Here is a 22,203-nt window from a genome sequence, read left to right as displayed (position 1 = left end):
TGAGATTTAGACAAATCTCTCGAACAAACAACACAAGGTGCAAAGATAAGAGATGAAGAGAAACACACAAGTATTTTATCCTGGTTCACTTGATAATCGCTCAAGCTAGTCCAGTCCACCCGTTAAGGTGATTTCTTCCTTCTTAGAATGAAGGCAATCCACTATTCAATGTTTGTTACAACTGCACTAGCAACCTGCTCAGTGACTAACAATACAATGAACTAGCAAACACTAAGATTCACTCTCTTAGTCTTCTCAAGGAGCTGACCAAACTTGGTCCCTTAAGGAAATCAAACTAACTGTTTGAGGGTTTTGGGTTTACAATGAATGCTTCTAGGAAAGCTAAGGTAAACACAGTAAGAACTATTGAAGAAAGATTGCTTAGAGAATATTGAAGGGTTGCTTAACCTTGTACAAAGTTTCTTAACATCTTCTTCCAACTTCAGCCTCTATTTATACTCCAAGGATTAGGGTTGTATTCGTTGTTTGAAATGCTACCGTTGGAGGACAAACCCGGAACTTCCAGATTCTGCTGTGGCTTAACATCTTAGGTAAGGTCGTCAGGATAGTACAATTGCTTTTGTACTTGAACAGCGACGTAAGCCTTATCCTAGTTGACTTCTGATCAGACGACGCTTCATGTTGGAACTTGTGAAGCTTGGTGATCAGAGTCAGGGGGAAGCTTGGATCCTCTGACCTTCGTATCTTCTGCTTCTGGACATCAGAGTTGGAAGTACTTGGTCTTCAGAGCCAGCTTACTCTTGGACTTCAGAATCTTTACTTCTTAGCTTTTGGACCTTCAGAGCCTTTGGACCTTCAGAGCCTCTGGACCTTCAGAGCTTCTGGTCTTCAGAACTTGAAGTGATCTGAATCCACATCAAAGCTTATCATATTTAGACTTTCTGAAGCATATACTACTGTTCAATCAGAACATAGTGAGTGCGAAAGCGTTGCGTTGGTTACTCTTTGGGCTAAATGCTTCTGATAATTGTGAGTATTGACCAGAGTCAGAGCCTGTCATTTAAACACTCAGAAAACAATGTTAAAGTACCATAATTGTTCATACACAATAGTTAACATGTAATCATCAAAACATAGAGTTGTACTACATGACCAAATCTTGGTCTTACAATATATGTTACATAGCTATACTTATATTATATATCCTTAAACAATTAGATGTGATCATAGACACATATTGGTTATCCCATCATCATATTTTTTTAAATTTCACCAATAATTTAGTAATATTTCCATATGCCAGACTTGTAGAGTTCTTGAACCCTTACTTTTCAAAGCTATCTTTGAAGAAAAGAGCCTTGAAAGTTCTTTTGGAGAAGAACGTGGAAGAGGAAAAAGGCGGATGCCTTACATAGCGCACCAGTTGTCCTTTGACTTCAAGTCTTTGGGTTTTTTCTTTGAGCTTGTCTTCTCTATTCTTCTTATCGAACTTCTAGGTGCTCGTGGTCTTGATCATCTTTGCCTTGTTTTTCTATGGTCTTCTTTGTCTTGATCTTCTTTGCTCTATCTTGATCTTGTCGTGACTTGTTCGAGTTCTTCTTTGCTTGGTGTTGACCTTATATATCTTGATGGGGTTTGCTCTTTCTTGTCTTGATCTTCATATTCTACATGTAGATCTTCTCTTTATCCTTAAGCTGAAGCTTTCTCATTGTCCTTTGTTGCTATGATCTAGTCTCCTTGTCTTCATTGGCTTTTCCTTGACTCCACAACATTGTTATGGCCTTCATAGCTTTATGTCATTGTTTCCATACTCTTTGTCGTCATTAAAACATATCGAGTTATATGTTCTTCACATTCTCTTCTTCTCTAATCAAAGCATAAGGTAGGTGCTTGATTCTTTTCTCCCTTGAATTTTCCTTCTATCCTCTTGAGTTTTATTTTCATCTACTTCACTTATTTTTGGAAAATTGTTTTTAGAAAGGTTTCCGTTGAAAAGTTGGGATTTTTATGAAAAGGAGTTATTGGAAATTGTTTTAAGCAAGAAGGGTTTTGTTGGTTTTGATTTGGGTGGTGAAGGATAATCGATGGTGTTAACAATTTTGGAGACAAAATCCTTGGGGGTGTTTTATTTTTTTGAAAAATCATGTTTTGGTACGTTTAAGTGTTGTATGACGTCATTTTGGGAAAAAAAATTACCTGTGTTGGTAGTGGTGGCCGTGGCCTATATGGTCATGTTGGGGGGGGGGGTGTCGATTTTGCTTTTGGAACTTGTCTTTGGGTTGACAAATCCTATTTTTGAGTTAGGGACTAAAACTGAAAGTTCTTGGAAAGCATAAAGACCTATTTGAAATTAATTAAAAGTCTAGGGACCTCGTACACAATACTTCCTTTTGGGGGTCTTAGAACTCGACACCTAGTTTGTTTTTTTTCTCGAGTTCATAAACCCGTTAAATGCATTTTTTTAGAAGAAAAGTATATGGTTTAAAAACTCGGTACTAAGACACAAGTTCGAGGTTCTAAAACCTAGTTAATAGAATATTGCAACAAGGCTTCAATTGATTTTCATTCAACTGTCAATTCTTGGATGTTCGACTTTCTTGTCACTTAGAGGAAATCCACCAACTTTGAATTCACAAAGGATTATAGTTGTTGGTTTTGTCAACAAGACTCATTATGTGCAGATATATGATATTTCAATTAGATAGACTTGTGTTCTACTTTCAAGTACATTTCAATAATAGTTGCTTCTCTTGCATATGTAGGTTATTTTAAAGGATGAACATCCTATGCCCCTAGTTGCCTAGAAATGACGTACTTTTTGTATAGCCCAAATCCATTACTCGAATTACCCATATTTGGATCGTCTACAAACTTGCGATGTGAATTCACAACAAAATAGCTTAAGCTCTCGTCATTATGTAGACATTACCAAAAAATGAGCATTGTTATTTAATTGAAATTTCATAGTTGTATTGTAATAAACATTTGGTGCACTTAAATTTAATGTTGGTGGATGGAACCATCGATTGAGCACGATGGTGGATGTAACCATCGGACAAATCAGATGGTGGATGAAACCATCAAGCGAGCAAGGTGGTAATTGAAACCATCGACCATGTGAAGTGGTGGAGGGAGCCATTAAACTCAAAGTCCGGAAAAAATTATTTTTCTCATGTCTGGGTTGTTGTTGTAACCTGATCACTTGGTCGGGATGGCGACCAGTGTGCACCGGTGAGAGCATGACACTCTTGTTTTGAGTGGTTGTTGAGCTTTCTCTTGTCAAGCGATGTGCTTCTTACATGTAGTTTCGAGGGGGCAGTATTGTAAGACCCTTCATTTTTAATATTTAATTATTATTTTATTAATATTATTATTTGGTAAAAATAATGATAATTAGGTGAATGTTGACTTTTGTGTTTTATTGACTTGTTTAATTGACTTTACTTGTGGTCGACTTGGGTTTTTTTTTTATTTTGAACTAATAATGTATGAGCAAAATATTATAAGATGAATATATTTTGATAAAATAATTATAATTAGTGTTATTTTTGTGATTATGGAGAGACAAATAATTATTTGGATTATTTTGGATTTTGGGGATTTAAAATATGTTTTTCCTTATTAGAGAGAGAGAAAATAGGATAATTTTTTTGTTAAAATAATTTATAAATATGAAAAAAATTGTCTAAAAATGTGATGAAAATATTATTTTAAGCCTTACAAATTAATTTTGAAATTTTAAGAGTTTATTTTGAGGATGTAGAAGTTTCCCACCTTCTAAAAGAAGAAGAGGTAAACCTAGGAAGAAGAGGACATCGGAAGGTGGCTCGAAGACGGGTCGTCCTAAATGAAGCAAAAATAAACTAAAGAAGTCGGAGGTCGCTAGTGAGTGGGGTTTTGAGCTGGTTGAAGGGGAGACCAGGGTGATGACTAGGGCTGGCAGAACTTGAGAGTTTGGGAAATATATGGGGTGGATGTCTTACAAAGGCAATGAGGAGGTAATGATTCAGGGTTTAGCAGAGCGGATAAACGTTAATCATCCTAGTAGCATCTTTATGGATCAAGTTGCTTCATGGGAGGGTCCCCTATTATGACGAGGAGGCTCGCTTATTTTAGTTTTATTGAGAAAAGATCATCGTACAATATTTATGATGTGGCAAGATACTGTTGACATGACAAGATATTGTGAACCACACCTAGAGGGGGTGTGGGCACATTATGACCATATCTCGAGGAAGATAGTTGTTTGATTTTTGAATTAAGGTATTTGTTGATTAATTTTGATATTGTTTGAATTATTAGGATTATTATTTATTTAAATTACGAGGCATGGCAGATTTAATTTTGAATTTGAAGAATCAATTATTTGGAAAATATATCTATTAGAGGTTTTTAAGTTTGAATTAATTAATTTAATTTCAAATATATTATCTTTTAAGGATTTGAAATAAATATATAGTCATAAAGGTTTAGTTCAGATATGGACTAGATACATAATCAGATTAATTAAGGAAAAAGGGTAATTACCAATTATAAATCAAACAGGATATTTTCTATTTTTAGGAGGGGTTTGCCGAGTTTTATAGAGTGGGGTTAAGGTTATGTTTTTTTTATTTTTCCTCCTACCTCTATAAATAGCTTAGAAGGTGAGTCAAAAAATATTTTTGATTAAACCTCTTTTTTCATTCTCAATAGTTGACACATCTCTCTCTACGGGGATTCCAGTTTTTCTCTGTAGATTAGACCACAGTGACACAATGAGAGGGGTTGGACTGTGCCTAAGTAATTCGATCGTGATTGACTTGATTCTACTGGACTTCGTTGATAGAATGCTTCGGTTAAGCTTTAGTTCAGAGTCGAGTTGTTCAGACGATAAAGTAAAGAGTTAAGCATCGACAAAGCACACAAGTCTTTTATCATGGTTTAGCCTATAATGGTGGGTTATGTCTAGTCCTTGGTAACAACCAATACTTCCACTATCAAGTATTAAGGACTTCTTCTTACAATGATTATTATACGTGCCTCTTCAGGTACATTGAGTATTCTTTATCCTTCCTCTCCTTGCATTGTTCAGTATTTTTTTATACACTGCCTCTTCAGGCAATGGGTATATTTTACCACTGCCTCTCCAGGCATAACAAGTATTCTTTTGCTACTTCCGCTCCAAGCATAACACATATTCTTTTACCACTGCCTCTCTAGGCATAACAAGTACTCTCTCCGTTTCAAAATAACTGTCCACTTTTAAGGTTGCAACGCATCTTAAGAAATGTAATTATTATGGTTAACTTTTTTGAATATTTTTTTTTCTTTTCCTATTTTAACCTTTACAGTCTGTTTGTTATGTAAGAGATAGAGAAGAGAGAAATAAGGGAGAGAGAAGTTGAGAGAACTACCTCCGTTTGGTTGCCAAGTGAGAGAGAAGAGAGATTGATTATTACGTGGGACCCATAGCTTTTTCTCATCTTCTCGTTTTGAGAAGAAATGGGGAGAGAATGTGCATACTTTTTTAAATTTACACTAACATCCCTCACTAACTTCAGTTAATGCTTTTGGTTATTTTTTTATATTTTTACACTAATGGGTAAGTTTGTCTTTTGTGATAAAATAATATTCTCTTTTCTCTTTCTCTACTCAACCAAATGAAAGGAGAGAGATTCTACATCAATCTTTCTCTTCTCCATTCTATTTCTCACATATTTCTCTCTACTCATCTTCTCCCTTCTCTACTCTCTCTTCTCTATCTCTCTCTTCTTTACCAAACATAGTGTTAAAGTGTGCTTTTATCTCTCTTCATTTATTCTTCTAATAGGGGTATTATAGAGGAAAAATCATTGATTGCTCTCTTGGAATTGTAAGTGGACAATTATTTTGAAACAAAAATTTTCTCTTAAAGTGGACAATTATTTTGAAACGGAGGGAGTATTATTTATCTTACCTCACCAAGCATCGTTGAGTATACTTTAACAAGCCTCTTCAGGCTCAACGAGTATTCTTTTACCACTGCCTCTCCAAGCACACAAGTATTATTTGTCCTGCCTCTCTAGGCATTGTTGAGTATTCTTTCTCCTGCCTCTTCAGGCATTATGAGTATTCTTCTCCATTCCTCTTCATGCATATTGATATACAAATTGATTACAATCAGGAGTGTTGTTCATACAAACTTATGAGATATATACATATATGCTATAAAATCAATTCATCTCTAGTTGTATTGGATAGAGCTAATAAGATTCTAGTTACTTCCTTATCAGACTTGTTCCTCTTCTGAAAGCTTGAGCCATCATGACTTTAATTCCTCTTTGAATAGCTTTGCCTTGCACAGAAGTGGAAGTCAGATAATGTCTTATGGTTTTGTGAGACTTTGAGCTTTGGACGATCTGAGTTTTCTCTTCCTAGACTTGGGAGAGCAGATGTTAGAGGAAACTTGTGCAACTCTTTTGCACATTGTCTTGTCTTTGAGTACTTCAACTGATTAGACTATGAATGTATGCGTCTTTCCGGATTTCACTGATTGTAGGAATGCGTAGTCTCATTGTCTTTGCCTTTTGCACCATTTATCTCTTTCTCGTTAGTAATCCTTGTTCTTCTTTGTGGAGCAGATGCTTTGATTTCTTTGAGTGATGACGTCTGATTGAGTTGAATAGTTGCTTTCATATTGATGCAAATCTTATGCTATTCTTGGGATGCCACATGCCATATCCTTTTCTTTAGTTCTTCTCTTTTGCTGCTTATTTTTCATGGACATTGTGCTTTACTGGCTGAAGTGTGGAGTCTTCAGACAATGGCTTTGTGCCTTCAGACGAAGCTTGCAGACTTAGACTTGTTGGACATACAAACGATGTTGTACCACAAACTTTGTCTAGATGGTTTTGGATGTTTGTGCTGCTTTTCAATGTTTTGTCCTTTGACTTCGAGGTTCTAAAACCTAGTTAATAGAATATTGCAACAAGGCTTCAATTGATTTTCATTCAACTGTCAATTCTTGGATGTTCGACTTTCTTGTCACTTAGAGGAAATCCACCAACTTTGAATTCACAAAGGGTTATAGTTGTTGGTTTTGTCAACAAGACTCATTATGTGCAGATATATGATATTTCAATTAGATAGACTTGTGTTCTACTTTCAAGTACATTTCAATAATAGTTGCTTCTATTGCATATGTAGGTTATTTTAAAGGATAAACATCTTATGCCCCTAGTTGCCTAGAAATGACGTACTTTTTGTATAGCCCAAATCCATTACTCGAATTACCCATATTTGGATCGTCTACAAACTTGCGATGTGAATTCACAACAAAATAGCTTAAGCTCTCGTCATTATGTAGACATTACCAAAAAATGAACATTGTTATTTAATTGAAATTTCATAGTTGTATTGTAATAAACATTTGGTGCACTTAAATTTGATGTATGGATATTTATGATGATGATTATGTATGGACTTATGATTCTGTTGTCGTTTTTATGATATTTTTGTAACTTTTTAAACATACCAAGTTTAAAAATTCAAAATACAAATCTATGTTGAAAATGCCAATTCTAAAATTGGAAAGGCAAATTAGTGGTTACACTTCTGGATTCTAAAACCTGAAATTGAAAAAACTTATTACTGAGCTTTGAAGTTCTCGAACTGGTAGAAAATTATCTTCAGGTAATTACAAAATTCGAAACACACATCACTAGCCTTTTAATTATGGGTTTTTAAGATCCCATAACACGTTACTTTACATTCTGAAAATTATACCTCCCGAAATGTAAAACAAGGAAATAGATTGCTTCTGCTCCATTTCCCCGCTACGCCCTTGGCGGCGTGGCTTCATCAAGAACTATCAGCGGACCGAGAATCCAGACAAAGAATCGAGAACCGAAAATCCACAAGCCGAAAAGAATTTCCTCCGAAAATCGAACTTCACTCAACCAGATCACAATCCACGTAGTCCGGGAATCGAAATCTACCGTTCCCCACAAGAGCAAGAAAAACATGAGCCTTGTGGAAGAGGCTAGGATTGTTCTTTTGATGGTTCTCATGAGGAGGCAATTCAAGGGCTGATATTGTGATTTGATGTGTATGGAGGTGGGGGTGTGTGGTGTAATCATGGTGGTGCATCATAGTGAGAATCATTTCTATGGCAAGATCATACATATTTATTGAGAAAGATTGCTTCTCAAGTTCTCAATATAATGAATAATATTTCTCTTTTGAAAAATTAGATTAAATTTAATTAATAATTAATAAAATAAGTACAAAAATAAAAAAAAAAAGTTGCTTGACATAATTTTTTTTTACATAATATATTAAAAATAAGAACAATATTAGAAAAGGTTAACAAATTAAAATTGACATGAGTTGATTTAAAATAGTGTGTAGAATCATGTTGCAATTGCATTGATCGGCAGTGGCAGTGGCAGTGGCACCTTCAGCTGAAGAAAGATACCCCAATTTTTCCAGACACACACACTCAACTCAACTGTTGATTTTTGTGTCTTTTTTATTGGGGACAACAACCTGCGACTGTTTGGATTATCCGAGGTCACTCCTTTTTGTATGGTCGTTGATGAAAATGGCTTCGACCTTATTATCAAAGATGCTTTTGGGTCCTCGCTTGGTTCACTCTTCCTCATTCCTCACTCACCAGCCTCGCGTTCTCTCTTCTTTATTCACTGTAAGGATAACTTTTCCTCTGTGAAATTTCATCTGGGTATCTCTGTTTTTGATTTTTTACCCCTTCAATTTGTGTTTGAGATTTTCCCCTTCAATTTGCCTGTGAATTTTTTTCATCTGGGTTTTTTCTTTTTGTGGGTTTCTGGGTCATGGAGTTTTATCCTTAAAGATTTGTTGTGAAATTGGGATATGCGTGCGGTGGTTGAGATTCTTTTTGTGTTCCGGGCTCTTGATCAGTTGAGTGATACTCTTGCATGACTAGGTTCTGTGACAATTTGCTATGGAATGTGTTTCATACAACTTCAATTTTTGTGTTTGGTGTTGAATTAAGTGTATCAACTGAACTGCCATCAGCAAGTTCATTACACTGGCTGTGGATGGTTTGGTGTTTTGCATGCTCTTTTCCAGGCAAAGGATGTTATTTATATAACTAACAGAAGTCAAGCAACATCTGGTGGGAATACATGTGTTAATTTTACAGGTTCACTTATGAATAAATTAGTAATATTGTGCTTATGGACCTCATTTCTTTGCATTCATTTGTGAAGTGAATCATTGGTAATTCGAAATAAATTGGAGTTAGTCTCCGAGATAGATGTTTGCGATTATATATTTCTATTCTGGTGCAAAGGTCAATTTGATTCTACTTTTATGTATGAAAATTTTATAAAAGCAATTGAAAAAAGATTTTCATGCAATTTATCATGTTGAGAACTCTGGAGAGTGGGAGACCTCAAGATACATCTCTATTTGTTTCATTTGGCAAGATCTTATTGTATAATTTCTCTTCTACATGCAGAAGCGGGTGTATTGTGTACGAGCTGTCCCAGCCTACACAACCCAAAACTCCAAAACCACTCGTTGGGCTTCGTGTATGGCTTCTTCCATAGTTGGTAGAAGGGCTACTTATTCAACACAATCTGTATCTACAAATGAGCCAGTTGTTTCTGTAGATTGGCTTTATGATAACCTAAAGGAGCCTGATATGAAGGTACTTGCCTAGTTGTGTTTGTTAAGACATAGTGCCCTTGCATAGTTTTCACCGTTAGCATTTGTAAATTTGTAATTGCTGCTTCACATGGATTTAAATTTTGGTGACGCTTATGGATATAAATATAATCATGGTTGCAACCGTTGCAATTGAAAGTATTGCGCCTAATGCAATGCGTATTGGAGCCATTGCGGCGTGAATTTATTTTATATTCACACTTAGTCTCAATGTAAACGTTGTTGACTTATCTCAAAATCTAACATCCCCTAGTCCCTTCTCCCATACCTCACATCCCTCGCATTCCTTTTATCGCTGGTTCATTATTATCTTAAAATCCCCTATCCCGGTGCAATTATCTTCATCAACCAAATATAAAAAGAGGAAGAAGGAGAACTATATGTATGAGGGACTAGAGTCCCATTGCAGTCTAATGCCCTTCCTGTTGAGCCATTATGCTATTGATTTTTCTGTGATTTTGAAACACAACAATTACGGTGTGATGCAGTTGTGGACTCTGCCGCAACTGCAATATTACAGCCGCATCATGCGGTCTGGAATTTTCTGCTTTTTCTCCACGCACATTCCATGTATGTTCAAAGTTGTCTATTCAATTCTGGTTGCAAATTCCTTTACATTAAGGAAAGAAGCTGAAAGTTAGGTAAAGAAATAAAAGTGCTAGGGTTTACTAATTTGATCAGATTTGGGAAAACGAAACTCCTGGTGATCTCTTTTTAGTTATTGACCGAACTCTGTTATTGTTGTGCTGACCTGTCACGAGCTTTGTCACGAGTCACAACAGTTATTGTCTGACTCTATAGTTTAACTAAAATTCCTTGTTCTTTTGATCACTAATATGGTATGGATTCTGATACTTGTTCAATCACCATATATCAAGTTGGATAATATCATCATTGCATGAATTTGTGTACCTGACTGACATCTGGTGAAATTAGCAAAGATTGAACCTCCTGCAATTAGTTCCCAAACCTAGGTTTTAAATTGCGGTTGCGGTTGCCGCTGCGTTGCAGAATTGCAGACAAGTTCAGGTTGATGCGTCCACAATTGTGGTTTCAATGCCGATGTGGGGACTCGAAAACCCTTTACATCATGCTAGCAATTGTGGTTGCGGACTGCAATTTAAAACCCTTCCCCAAGCGACTCAATCTCTTGTTTAGGTGATAATGAACCTGTTTAGGAGCCATATGATTAATGTTCTGTAACAGGTATAAATCGAATACGCTTTCATTTCTACTCCTTTGATGCACTTAGCATCACTTAGCATCTGTTAATTAGGAATATGATGCACTTGTTAGCATCTGTTAAATAAGAATTAGAACAGCTGTCATAACAGCTGGCAGCAAAGTAGTATAAATAAGGCCATTAGGCAGTTAGAGATGTTATGTTAGTTGTAACAAGAATTTTATCTCTCTAATCTCAATTCTCAGTTCCCTTCTCTCTCTTTCTCTCTCTTTCTCCTCTCTTTCACTTCTTCTCCTATCATTGGTATTCAGAGCACTCGATTCACGGTGACCAATGGCGGAAGCGACGAGGTTGCAGAGCTCAATCCGTGAGGCGGAGGAGCGGATTACGGCGACGATCGAGCCGTGCATCAGTAGGCATTTGCGTGAGCTGGAGCAGAGGTTCGAGCTCCAACTGAACGGGTTCCAGGAGGCGATGCGAGGCCTCGGGTTGCAGATGACGGAGATGTCGTCGCGGCGGAGAGGCGCGAACGACGGCGAGCACCGCATGCCGACGCGATTGACGCGATTGGATTTTCCGAAATTCAACCGCGACGAAGCTGAATCGTGGCTTGTGAAGTGCGAACGATTCTTCACGCTTGACAACACGCCGGAAGCAGAGAAGGTAGCGATTGCTAGCATCGCAATGGACGAGAGTTCTTTCCGGTGGTTCCAGACCTTGGAACAGAGCACGACTGGTCCAGTTTCTTGGATGCAGTTCAGCGATGCAGTGAAGGTGCGTTTTGGTACTGAATTCGATTCACCATTAGAGGAACTTAAGCGCCTGGTTCAAACTGGAACTCTAGAAGATTATCAAGAGGCTTTTGATACCTTGGCTGCGCGCACAGATTTGTCAGAACCTCAGAAATTGCAAGTATACTTGGGTGGATTGTGTGCTGAGTTGAGCAATGGTGTGAAGATGTTTGCACCAAGGACGTTGCTTGAAGCTACACGAATCGCGAAATTGCAGGAGAGGAGCATCGAATTGCTCCAGAAACGCACTGTTTCGGGTGTCAGAAGCACCGGCGCATGGTCTGACAAGCGCGGAAACTCTTCATTTGTTGAGAAGAAGTTACCAGAGAAGAAACCAGGGGGTGATTCCAATCAGAAAGGAATTTTAGGAAAACCTAATTACACATTTCAGAGGAAATTATCTCCTAAAGAGATGGAAGAACATAGAGCACAAAATTTGTGCTTCTTCTGCCATGAGAAATTTTCTCCAGGGCATGATTGTCCGCAAAGGAAGAAGCTCCAAGTTTTCTTAATGGAGGTTGAGGAAGGTGAACCAGAAGCTGTTGACTCTGCAAGTTCTGTTGATTCTGAACCAGTTGTTCCTACATTATCCTTGAATGCCATACATGGGGACTCTGAATATCCTTTGATGAGGTTGATTGCATGGATAGGAAAGAAGAGGATTCATGTCCTCATTGATTCTGGAAGCTCACACAACTTCATTGATCAAAAACTGTGCAAGGAAGGCCTGAGCTACCTTAGACCCGTGCATCCTCTACTGAAGCCTTTACAAGTTACTGTAGCAGGTGGTGGAGTCATGCAAGGTACAGGCCTATGTGATGGAATACAGTTGAAGATGCAAGGGTATAAGCAGGGAAAGGACAATGTTGCTGCGGACTCCTTATCCCGGGCCAATCATGGAGAGTTGCTACACTTGGCAGTCTCTTCCATTTCTTCAGAATTGTGGGATCTAATACAACAAGCCTATGTTGCAGATTCTTCCCTCAAGGATCTTATGCAAGAGGTGAATGCTTCTCCTGACCAGCATCCTCATTACAGGGTGGTGGATGGTTTCCTTTTCCGGAAACACAGATTGGTAGTTCCCAATAATGACCAAGTCAGATTGGTTATTTTGCAATGGTTGCACTCCTCTCATCAAGGGGGGCATTCGGGTATAAGGGCTTCTACTCATAGGATCAAGTCCTTATTTTATTGGAAAGGACTTAGCAAGAGTGTAGCTGAGTTTATTCAAAGGTGTGAGACTTGCTTGAGATGCAAGTATGAACCTCATGCTGTTCCAGGTTTGCTGCAGCCCTTGGCTATACCTGATGGAGTGTGGCAAAGTATTGCCATGGACTTCATTGAAGGGCTACCCAAGTCCCATGGCAAGGACACCATATGGGTGGTTATTGACAGGCTTAGTAAGTATGCTCATTTCATAGCCTTGTCACATCCTTTCTCAGCTTCCACTTTGGCTGAGGTGTTCATCAACAATGTTTACAAACTTCATGGAGCCCCAGCAAATATAGTGAGTGACAGGGATCCCCTCTTTACTAGCAAATTCTGGGCAGCATTTCTGCAACAATTGGGCATTTCTCAGAGCTTGTCTACTGCCTATCATCCTCAATCAGATGGGCAGAGTGAGGTCCTCAATCGTTGCTTGGAACATTACTTGAGGGCCATGACTTGGCAGAGACCAAAGGAGTGGGCTGCTTGGCTGCCTATGGCAGAATGGTGGTATAACACCACTTTTCACTCTGCAATCCAAGCTACCCCTTATGAAGTTGTTTATGGTCAGCCGCCCCCCTTGCATTTACCTTACTGCCCTCAAAGCACTGTGGTGGATGCTGTGGACAGAAGCTTTGTTGCTAGAGAGGAGATGATCAACAAGTTGCAAGGTAACTTGGCTCGAGCTCAAGCTCGCATGAAGACCTTGGCTGATAAACACAGGTCTGATAGAGAATTTCAAGTTGGAGATTGGGTTTTCTTGAAGCTCCAGCCTTATAGGCAATCCTCTCTCACTTCTAGGGCTTCACAAAAGCTGTCCCCTCGTTTCTTTGGCCCATATCAGATACTACATCGTGTAGGCAAGGTTGCTTACACCCTCAATTTACCTGCTACCTCACGCATTCATCCCACTTTTCATGTTTCCCTGCTGAAACCTTGCCCAGATGCTACAGTTTCTCTTTATCCTCTTCCGGAAGATTGGGGCAGCATGGATAATCCTAAGGAACCATTCAAGATTTTGAAGAGGCGCTCTGTGCAGAAACACCATAGAGCTGTTACTGAAGTCTTAGTGCAGTGGAAAGGGGAAAGTGCAGAAGAGGCCACTTGGGAATTGCTATATAAGCTGAAGCAGCAGTTCCCCTTCTTTGATGTTACTGCTTCTCCTTGAGGTCAAGGAGAGTTTTAAGGGGAGGGATATGATGCACTTAGCATCACTTAGCATCTGTTAATTAGGAATATGATGCACTTGTTAGCATCTGTTAAATAAGAATTAGAACAGCTGTCATAACAGCTGGCAGCAAAGTAGTATAAATAAGGCCATTAGGCAGTTAGAGATGTTATGTTAGTTGTAACAAGAATTTTATCTCTCTAATCTCAATTCTCAGTTCCCTTCTCTCTCTTTCTCTCTCTTTCTCCTCTCTTTCACTTCTTCTCCTATCATCCTTCAAAATTCCTAATTTACACATGCATGGTCTGAATGGTACACCTTCATATAGTATGCTTACTTTATTTTGAATTTGAACATCTATTTAAATACTAACTCTTACATTGTCTCTCTATTCAGGTGCTGGATGCATCCTGGTACATGCCAGATGAGCAGAGGAATCCAATTCAAGAATATCAGGTAGCAACATGATTTTGTTGGGGATATTATTTTTAGAAGTTAGAACATTAAATTTTGAACGGTTGAATGCTGTATGACACTTGAATATGTTTAAATGTATGTGCGTATGATTTTAATTTTCCATCTACCATTTTCCTTAACACAATTTGCAACAGGTTGCTCACATTCCTGGGGCCCTTTTCTTTGATGTAGATGGAATAGCTGATCGAACTACAAATGTGAGCTGATCTCTCTTCATTTTATCCTTTTTGATACTTTGTATATAACTTTATGTTGAAGCTGTTCTTATATCAGAATCTTGTTTACATATCTATTCAGTAATCTATTGATCTTGCAGTACTATATATAAAGAAAAGAAAGTGAACGAAGAAAGAGAAATGAATCAAATACTTGGTTGTTCATTCACCTTGAGGGTATTATATAACAGACTTACAGTGGAAAAGGGTATTTTATTTTCTGGGAGTCCTGAGAAGAATGATGGCTGATATTTCTTCTTCCTTTTGTTAGAAACTAATTTACTATTTTGATAGTTGGACTCTTCTTTCGCTTGTTATATACTTTTGACTATGAATCTATTGTAGTTATAATTTTAAAGAATTTGCTGTATTAGAATATTAGGATTATTCATGTGTTAGGAGTCTTGTTATGTGAGTAGTCCAATTTGCTGTATTAGAATATTAGGATTTGGTTTTTCCCTATGATGTTTACGATATCTTTTGTCTCTCAATGCAATTCATTTTCCCATTATAACTAAAAACTGAATGCTGACTTATATTCATTAATCAGTTGCCACACATGTTGCCATCAGAGGAAGCTTTTGCTGCTGCTGTTTCAGCCCTTGGCATCCAGAACAAAGATGACGTGGTTGTTTATGATGGAAAAGGATTATTTAGCGCAGCTCGTGTTTGGTGGTAAGCCATGATATACTATAAACACAGAATAGATATAATAAATGATTTGTGGAATCATGGGGTTTGTTATGTAGTTTAACTAATACCTGTTTCCTCTTTCACTGATCAAAAGGATGTTCCGAGTGTTTGGGCATGACAGAGTTTGGGTATTGGATGGTGGCCTGCCAAGATGGCGTGCATCAGGTTATGATGTTGAATCTAGTGCTTCTAGTGATGCTATTCTTAAAGCCAGTGCTGCAAGTGAGGCAATAGAGAAAGTATATCAGGGACAAGCAGTGAGTTTGGAATCTGTCCATCTCTCTTTTTTTAAAATGATTTCTTCTAACTTCTTACTTTCTTTTCTTGGTTTAAATGTGTTGAATTTGATTTAATGCATTGCTTTATGTAAACTTTGTTACCAGGTTGGCCCAATTACGTTTCAGACTAAATTTCAGCCACATCTTGTTTGGACCCTTGATCAGGTTTGTGTTATTATTAGTGCCATTTCAAATGCAAATTCAGAATATGCTTGTATAGATTTCTCTGATAGAAGTAAATGTTTTGCAATAGGAGTAGTTCCATTTTAGAAATGTGGCTGTTGATCCTACTTGAATGTTTTGAGAACTTGATTAAATTACATTGGCAATATTGGTAGTTTTATAAGTATCAAAAGGTTTCTTGCTAGAGCATGAAATAATACGGCCACGGATGGGGCTATGTTTGAAGTAGCAGCTGCAATTTGAGAAAGACCATTGAGTAGCATGAAACTCGAACGCAATTTTATGAAAAGCCAATTTTCCTGATTTCGTGGCCTTTCGTTCTTCTAACATTTTAATATCTACTGTTAGCTAGCGTTGCTTGTCTCCATGTTATCAATAATTGATTCATGAAAACATAAACTCAGACTATTTAAAGGAATGAAAATAGTCACAAGATCACATAAACCCGTTAAATTTGTTACATTTTGAAAAATATGTAGGTTAAACATGATATATAGGTCAATCTTGATATATCTGGTAAAGCTCTATATGGATGCTAGTTTTCAATGACTATGGTCTTAATACATATACCGTACTTTGGTAACAACTGTTTTTTTATTGGCACAACACACTAATGCCCTAAAACTAAAATAGATAACAAAAATTGACTGAAATTCGTGACAATGACACATGGTCGGTCAACACTAATAGCAGCTGGAACAGAGTTGACTGTATTAAAAAACCTAGATACAAACAAAAATTAGAGTACCTAAAAAAATCAGGATAACAAGGATTGACCACATTCCTTTTTGGGGAGAGAGTGATATTACTATAAGGCTAAAAAGCACTTTTAGCCCTTGATGTTTCAAGTTTGTGCAAATTATGCCCGTACTCTATTTTTGTCGATGTTTCTACCCCTCATGTTTTCAAACAGTGCACTGTCTACCCCTCCGTCAGTCAAACGTTAAAAAACTAACGGAATGAGCTGATTTGGTTTTTTTTTTTAAATATTTTTTGGACCTGCCACGTGGAAATTACAAGTGAAATTGGAAAAAGGAGGCGTGGGGATTCAAACTCAAGACCTGTAAGTAGCAAAACATTTAAACATGCATTTAACCAGTTCAGTTACATACATAATTGATATATACATCAAGCAAATTTAATTTATATCATTTTCTTGATCATCATCAACTTCATATACTCCTCTTCATCTCTCCAATCCACTTAGGAACCTCTCATGAGAAGGCCTGACTGACGGAGGGGTAGACGGTGCACTGTTTGAAAACATGAGGGGTAGAAACGTCGACAAAAATAAAGTAGGGGCAGAATTTGCACAAACTTGAAACATCAGGGGTCAAAAATGCTTTTTAGCCCAATAACATAGTTCAAAATTTTGGGGAACTTGGAATAATGACTTGACATGTCTTTTGGGGAACTTGGAATAATGACTGAACATGTCATAAGAGGATAGTATAGAAAGTGGAAAAAAAGAAATACAAGGGATAAAATTGTATTGATATAGTATATTGAGTCTGATCTTACAAGAGACAGCACTTGCCCTTATTTGGGTAACTAATCAAGACATATAATCCTAATTAAGGAAACAAATCAATATAAAAAGGGAATAAAGAAAATGATCCTAAAAAATAATCTAACTTACCTTAAATTACTCTAAGATATGATGAATATATTATAAGATATCTTTTTATATTCTAACATATCATATCCTTGGCTTCTTTGTGTAATAAGAAAATAGTATAGATTAAATTGAAACTTCGTAATCGTAAGTGCATATAAATCTACTTGAGAACTACCCAATTCATGTTGTAATCATTATAAGAAAAGTTGAATGAATTTCTGAATTATGGTTCCTGGTATTTTTTGGCGTTATTTTAGTTTCATGAAATTCTTGATCTATCATTTTATTAAATTAACTAGAACAAGAAGAAGTCTGATTTGGGCACCTACAAAATATATTGCAAGTTAAATATTTCCTTATTTGTTGTGTCGTTTCTTTCTCCTTTAAGGTAAAGAAAAATATTGAGGAAAAAACTCACCAACAGCTAGATGCTCGATCAAAGCCCAGGTACTTTACATTTTCTCTTAGTTGCTTGTATATTTTCACATTATCACATGCAAAGTAGTGATGAATCCTATAAATGCTATAGTGGAATGGCGGCTATGCTAAAGATCATGGTTATAAGACAGCTAATTTATACTATACAATATAAATGCTCAAAATTCAAAAAGTTCATTTAGTTAAAGATATATTCATACTGTAATATAAGGCATAACCAACAATGCAATATAACAAAAGAAGTCAAAGAGGTACAACACTAACTCCTAAATCAATTGATGGGATTCAAAGGGAAAAAAACTGAAGATGATGGAATTAATAGAAAACAGAGGGCTGTGAAATTAGAAAAAAACATAGGAACAGAGGTCTGTGATTAATGAAGTACATGAAAATGAAGGGCTGTCTACCCAACTTCCCTTATAAAAATAAAAACAGAGACCTGCAGCTGAGACATAGTCACACAGGTGACAGGACATGAACTGTTAAGAGAGTGAACAGACTCAATAGAGACCTGCATGAATGGTGTGAAGGATACACGCCAGCAGAGGATGCTGGCAAGCAGTGGTAGAGCTGGTAAACGTTGAGCTTGGCAGAAAGTAACATTGTCAAGCAATGGGTTTGGGGCCAGAGCTTGAAACTAAAGTTCTAAGTATTTTTGTGTGAATCATCGATGAAGAAGGGTTTCAAACCTTATAATATTCTTAATGTCAAAAACAGAGGATAAATCACAAGAATATAAAAAAGGTTGTAAAAAAGGGGTTTTTCACTTTTTCTCCATGATGACTAAGCTTTTGTTTGATTTTGGACACAACAACCGCTATGATGTCATCAATGTTGGCAAATGTATAGAGGGGTCACAACGGCTAGAAACAAAGCCAAACTTTATTAAAGTGGACCTGAGTCTCTCAAACTAGGTCCAAGATGCTTGTTTGAGGTGAAAGACTATAAAGAGCTCGCAAACCAAGAATTTGTCATGATGCTCAAAGCTAGGCGATTGTGACATGTTAACCTCTTATTCCATAATCCCGTAAAGAAATGAATTGTTGAGATCAATTTGCTGCAAAGGACAGCCATAAGATAATGCTATGTTGGTAAAATACAGATAGTCACACGATAACCTCTTAGGTGTAGATGGTGTGCTTGTATGGGCCAACATGAGCTGTGGTTGCTGAAGGCCTGAGCAGACTGAAGTTGTGTTTTGCTATGGAACTGTGACTGAAAATTGGGCTGAGTATACTGCCGATGCTTTCTTAAATCTGAGGAATGGTGACGTGATAGTCATGTGATATTTCTGTCGTCTTTTAATCTTGACCATTGTGCAAGATCTGATTGTGGTTCTCTCTCTCTCTCTAATTGATATTTTCTATACCCCAGCTAGTGGCATAAGCCTCAGGTGGTTGCTATTGCTGTATGTTGGTAGTTTTTGTTAACAACTTGCTTTTTTTCCATTAACTTAGTATTTTTCGACTTGTGAATTGTAAGATAATTTATTTATTTTTTAACTTGAAGGTTTTGTTTTTATGTTATTCATGGATTTATGGTGATTTTATCCTTATACAGGTTTGATGGAGCTGCACCAGAGCCCCGAAAGGGAATCAGAAGTGGTCATGTACCTGGAAGCAAGTGCATTCCTTTTAGCCAGGTATATCACATGGTCATGCCTATATTTTCATGATTACCCAGAGAAGCAAATTATATTTCCTACTTATATCATTGTCTTTTGCTAGCTAGTCCAGATTTACAACTTTTGTATTGTCTTTCATTTGGCTATGGCTTCTTAATCGATAAAGATCAGATTCTTACTTCAATTCTGATCTAGTTCTATCATACTGGCTAATATTGTTAAGATCTTATTGGTATATTGTTACATTTAATTAAGGATTTGATTTTATTGATGTATCTTTCTCTCTATATCTTTCTTTTGACTGTTTTCTCAATGCCAACTGTCTTTATCTTTCTTTTGATTTTACTGGTATATTGTTCCATTTGACATTTAAAAATTTGATTTTTACTGATACATTTTCTTTCTTTTGACTATTTTATCAATGTCAAATGTCTTTTACCTGCAGTTATTAGATGGTTCGCAGACATTGTTACCAGCTGCTGAGCTTAAGAAGCGATTTGAACAAGAAGGTGTGAGCATCTCGTGATGGATATATATAATGCTGGAGTCAGTTGTATTTATTTGTTCTGGATATCATACTTTCATTCCTATTGATATGCAGGCATCTCTTTGGAAAGCCCAGTCGTGACTTCATGTGGAACTGGCGTAACTGCTTGCATTCTTGCATTGGTACCCTCTCTCTCTCTCTCTCTCAATTTGAATGAATCTATTGGTATTTTTTCTTTGGGAAAGAGTATGTGGGAAAAGTTACTTTTTTTTGGATCTAATAATGCCTATTTCTCAAAGGGTATGAAAGGCAAAAAGTGGCTTGTAGAGGGTATATTCACAAATGTTACTTTCCTTCCATGTTCTTTTGGAGGGTGAGGGAAAAGCAAAATTCTTAAATATATGTTTTCAATTTGATAATTATTTACAATTAAAGATGTAAAAATGATAGATTAGTATAAACTTAATGTCCTTGTCCTTTATTTATTATCATAAATATGTAGTTCTCTTAATTTGAAATAAAAAAAAATTGTCCTTCCCTACCTTTTCTAATTTTCTTCCAAAACCCTAAGATAGCTTGATAAACAGTCAAAGGGATTAGCATTTTCCTTTTCTTTTTCTCCCTCCCTCCCGGTTAACAAGGCAATGGGGGCTTTTCCAATTCCTATTCTTTCATCCCTTTTTTCCATAAACCATCTTATATTAGAACATATTCAGTCCCATTTCAACATCTCAAATTGGAGGTTAAAAAAATTAGGCTGATATGATTATTGTTCTTTTAATTTCTTTAAGTTTCAAAATTAAAAATTCTAGGCCATGTTTTCTTCGGTGCATGTTAGGACTTAAGTTCTTGTTCTATTCAAAATTCCAGTGCACTAAATTTAGTTTAATCTTCTAATGAGAAGTATAATGCTCATTGTGAAGCAGCAAAAGTGCAAAACCATGTGATTAGTTAACTTAGTGCATGTTTGGAAATCTTTCTACTATTCATTCAAAAGCCAGAATCAATTCCGGGGAGAAGCTTGTGAGTATCTTCTAAGTTTCAGAATTGATTATGAGGAAGAAGAAGTTTCCAAACATGCTATAATAACATGGAAAATTGGAAATTACGGGTCTGGGTGATAGAGGGAGAAAACTCTTTTCGACATTTGATTATAATGTCCTTTTACAGGGTCTTCATCGTCTTGGAAAGTCTGATGTTGCAGTTTATGATGGATCTTGGACTGAATGGGGAGCACAATCTGATACACCTGTTGAAACTACACAAACGGAATCAAGCTAGATTATCATGCCCCAAAAAACATTTGCAAGACAAGGTGTTATATCCAGTTGTCAAACATTATGAGCACACCAGAATTTTTTTGCTCTGCTTCTTTACTTGTTTTGGTCTAATTGTGATTGAATTGGAATTGTGTTGTGTCAAATGTTGTTAATATTAAATCCTGTCCTGTGGCTAATAAAAATTAATGATAGGATCTACAAGGATACATGAGGTGCCTGTTTTAGTTAGTGTAATGATAAAAAAATTAATAATCATAAAAGGAAAAGATCTAACATTAAGTGTGTGCCGTGCCGCCGCACTTAATTTGTGTTTGGATCATGTATAAATCCCATAGTAATTCTGCGTTGGTAGATAGGGAAGGTTGGTTTTTTGTTGCTTGCGGGTATCCTCCATTGGAGACATTTCTGTTCGAGTCAGGAACATACACATCATGTGGGGTTAACTTGCCTAAGCCTTGGTTATTATAGTTTTTTCTAACATATTAAGCCTTTTTCTATTCTTTTTACCCTGGGTTTTTGCAAGCGCCTAAGTTTTTTCACACCGTTGTACCCAAAATTTGAATACATGTTCTTTGTTGAAAAGTCATTGAAATACTCCTTCCGTTCGAGAAAGATTGTTGATTTTGACACTCTTTCAATATTTCAAAATGTTTGTTATTTTAAAAAGTCAATGCATTTTTTTTTCATTTTTTCACCTATATTCTCATTTAATAAATTTTCTTACTTATCATTTTTCATATTAATCAACAACAACTTTTCTCTATCAACTACCTTATTTAATGGGGTCCACCTAATATGCACCACTTTTTAGTGGTGTAACTTTGCACCACTATATTAATTGTCCATTTTACCCCTGTTCAAAAAATTAATCCCATCAAAATCCACCCGGTAATACCAATATTTTTTTCTTTTTCTAAAATAATTTTTTT

General features: G+C 36.6%; 1 protein-coding gene across 1 annotated transcript; it reads left to right on the top strand.

The window, feature by feature from the left end:
• The first annotated feature begins 8,334 nt into the window (after positions 1 to 8,334).
• Positions 8,335 to 21,480, top strand: LOC130742501 (thiosulfate/3-mercaptopyruvate sulfurtransferase 2-like). The gene is made up of 12 exons (XM_057594601.1): positions 8,335 to 8,626; positions 9,425 to 9,616; positions 14,378 to 14,437; positions 14,593 to 14,655; positions 15,224 to 15,348; positions 15,461 to 15,623; positions 15,750 to 15,809; positions 17,834 to 17,892; positions 19,444 to 19,525; positions 19,953 to 20,016; positions 20,109 to 20,176; positions 21,165 to 21,480. The coding sequence occupies exons 1-12, from the start codon at positions 8,519 to 8,521 to the stop codon at positions 21,273 to 21,275; spliced, it is 1,155 nt and encodes a 384-aa protein (XP_057450584.1). The 5' UTR covers positions 8,335 to 8,518; the 3' UTR covers positions 21,276 to 21,480.
• Positions 21,481 to 22,203: the final 723 nt, after the last annotated feature.

This window comes from Lotus japonicus, chromosome 3 (genome assembly GCF_012489685.1).
Source record: "Lotus japonicus ecotype B-129 chromosome 3, LjGifu_v1.2".
Classification (NCBI taxonomy): Eukaryota; Viridiplantae; Streptophyta; class Magnoliopsida; order Fabales; family Fabaceae; genus Lotus; species Lotus japonicus.
Note: the sequence above shows the minus strand (reverse complement) of the source record. Positions and strands in the feature narration are given on the sequence as shown.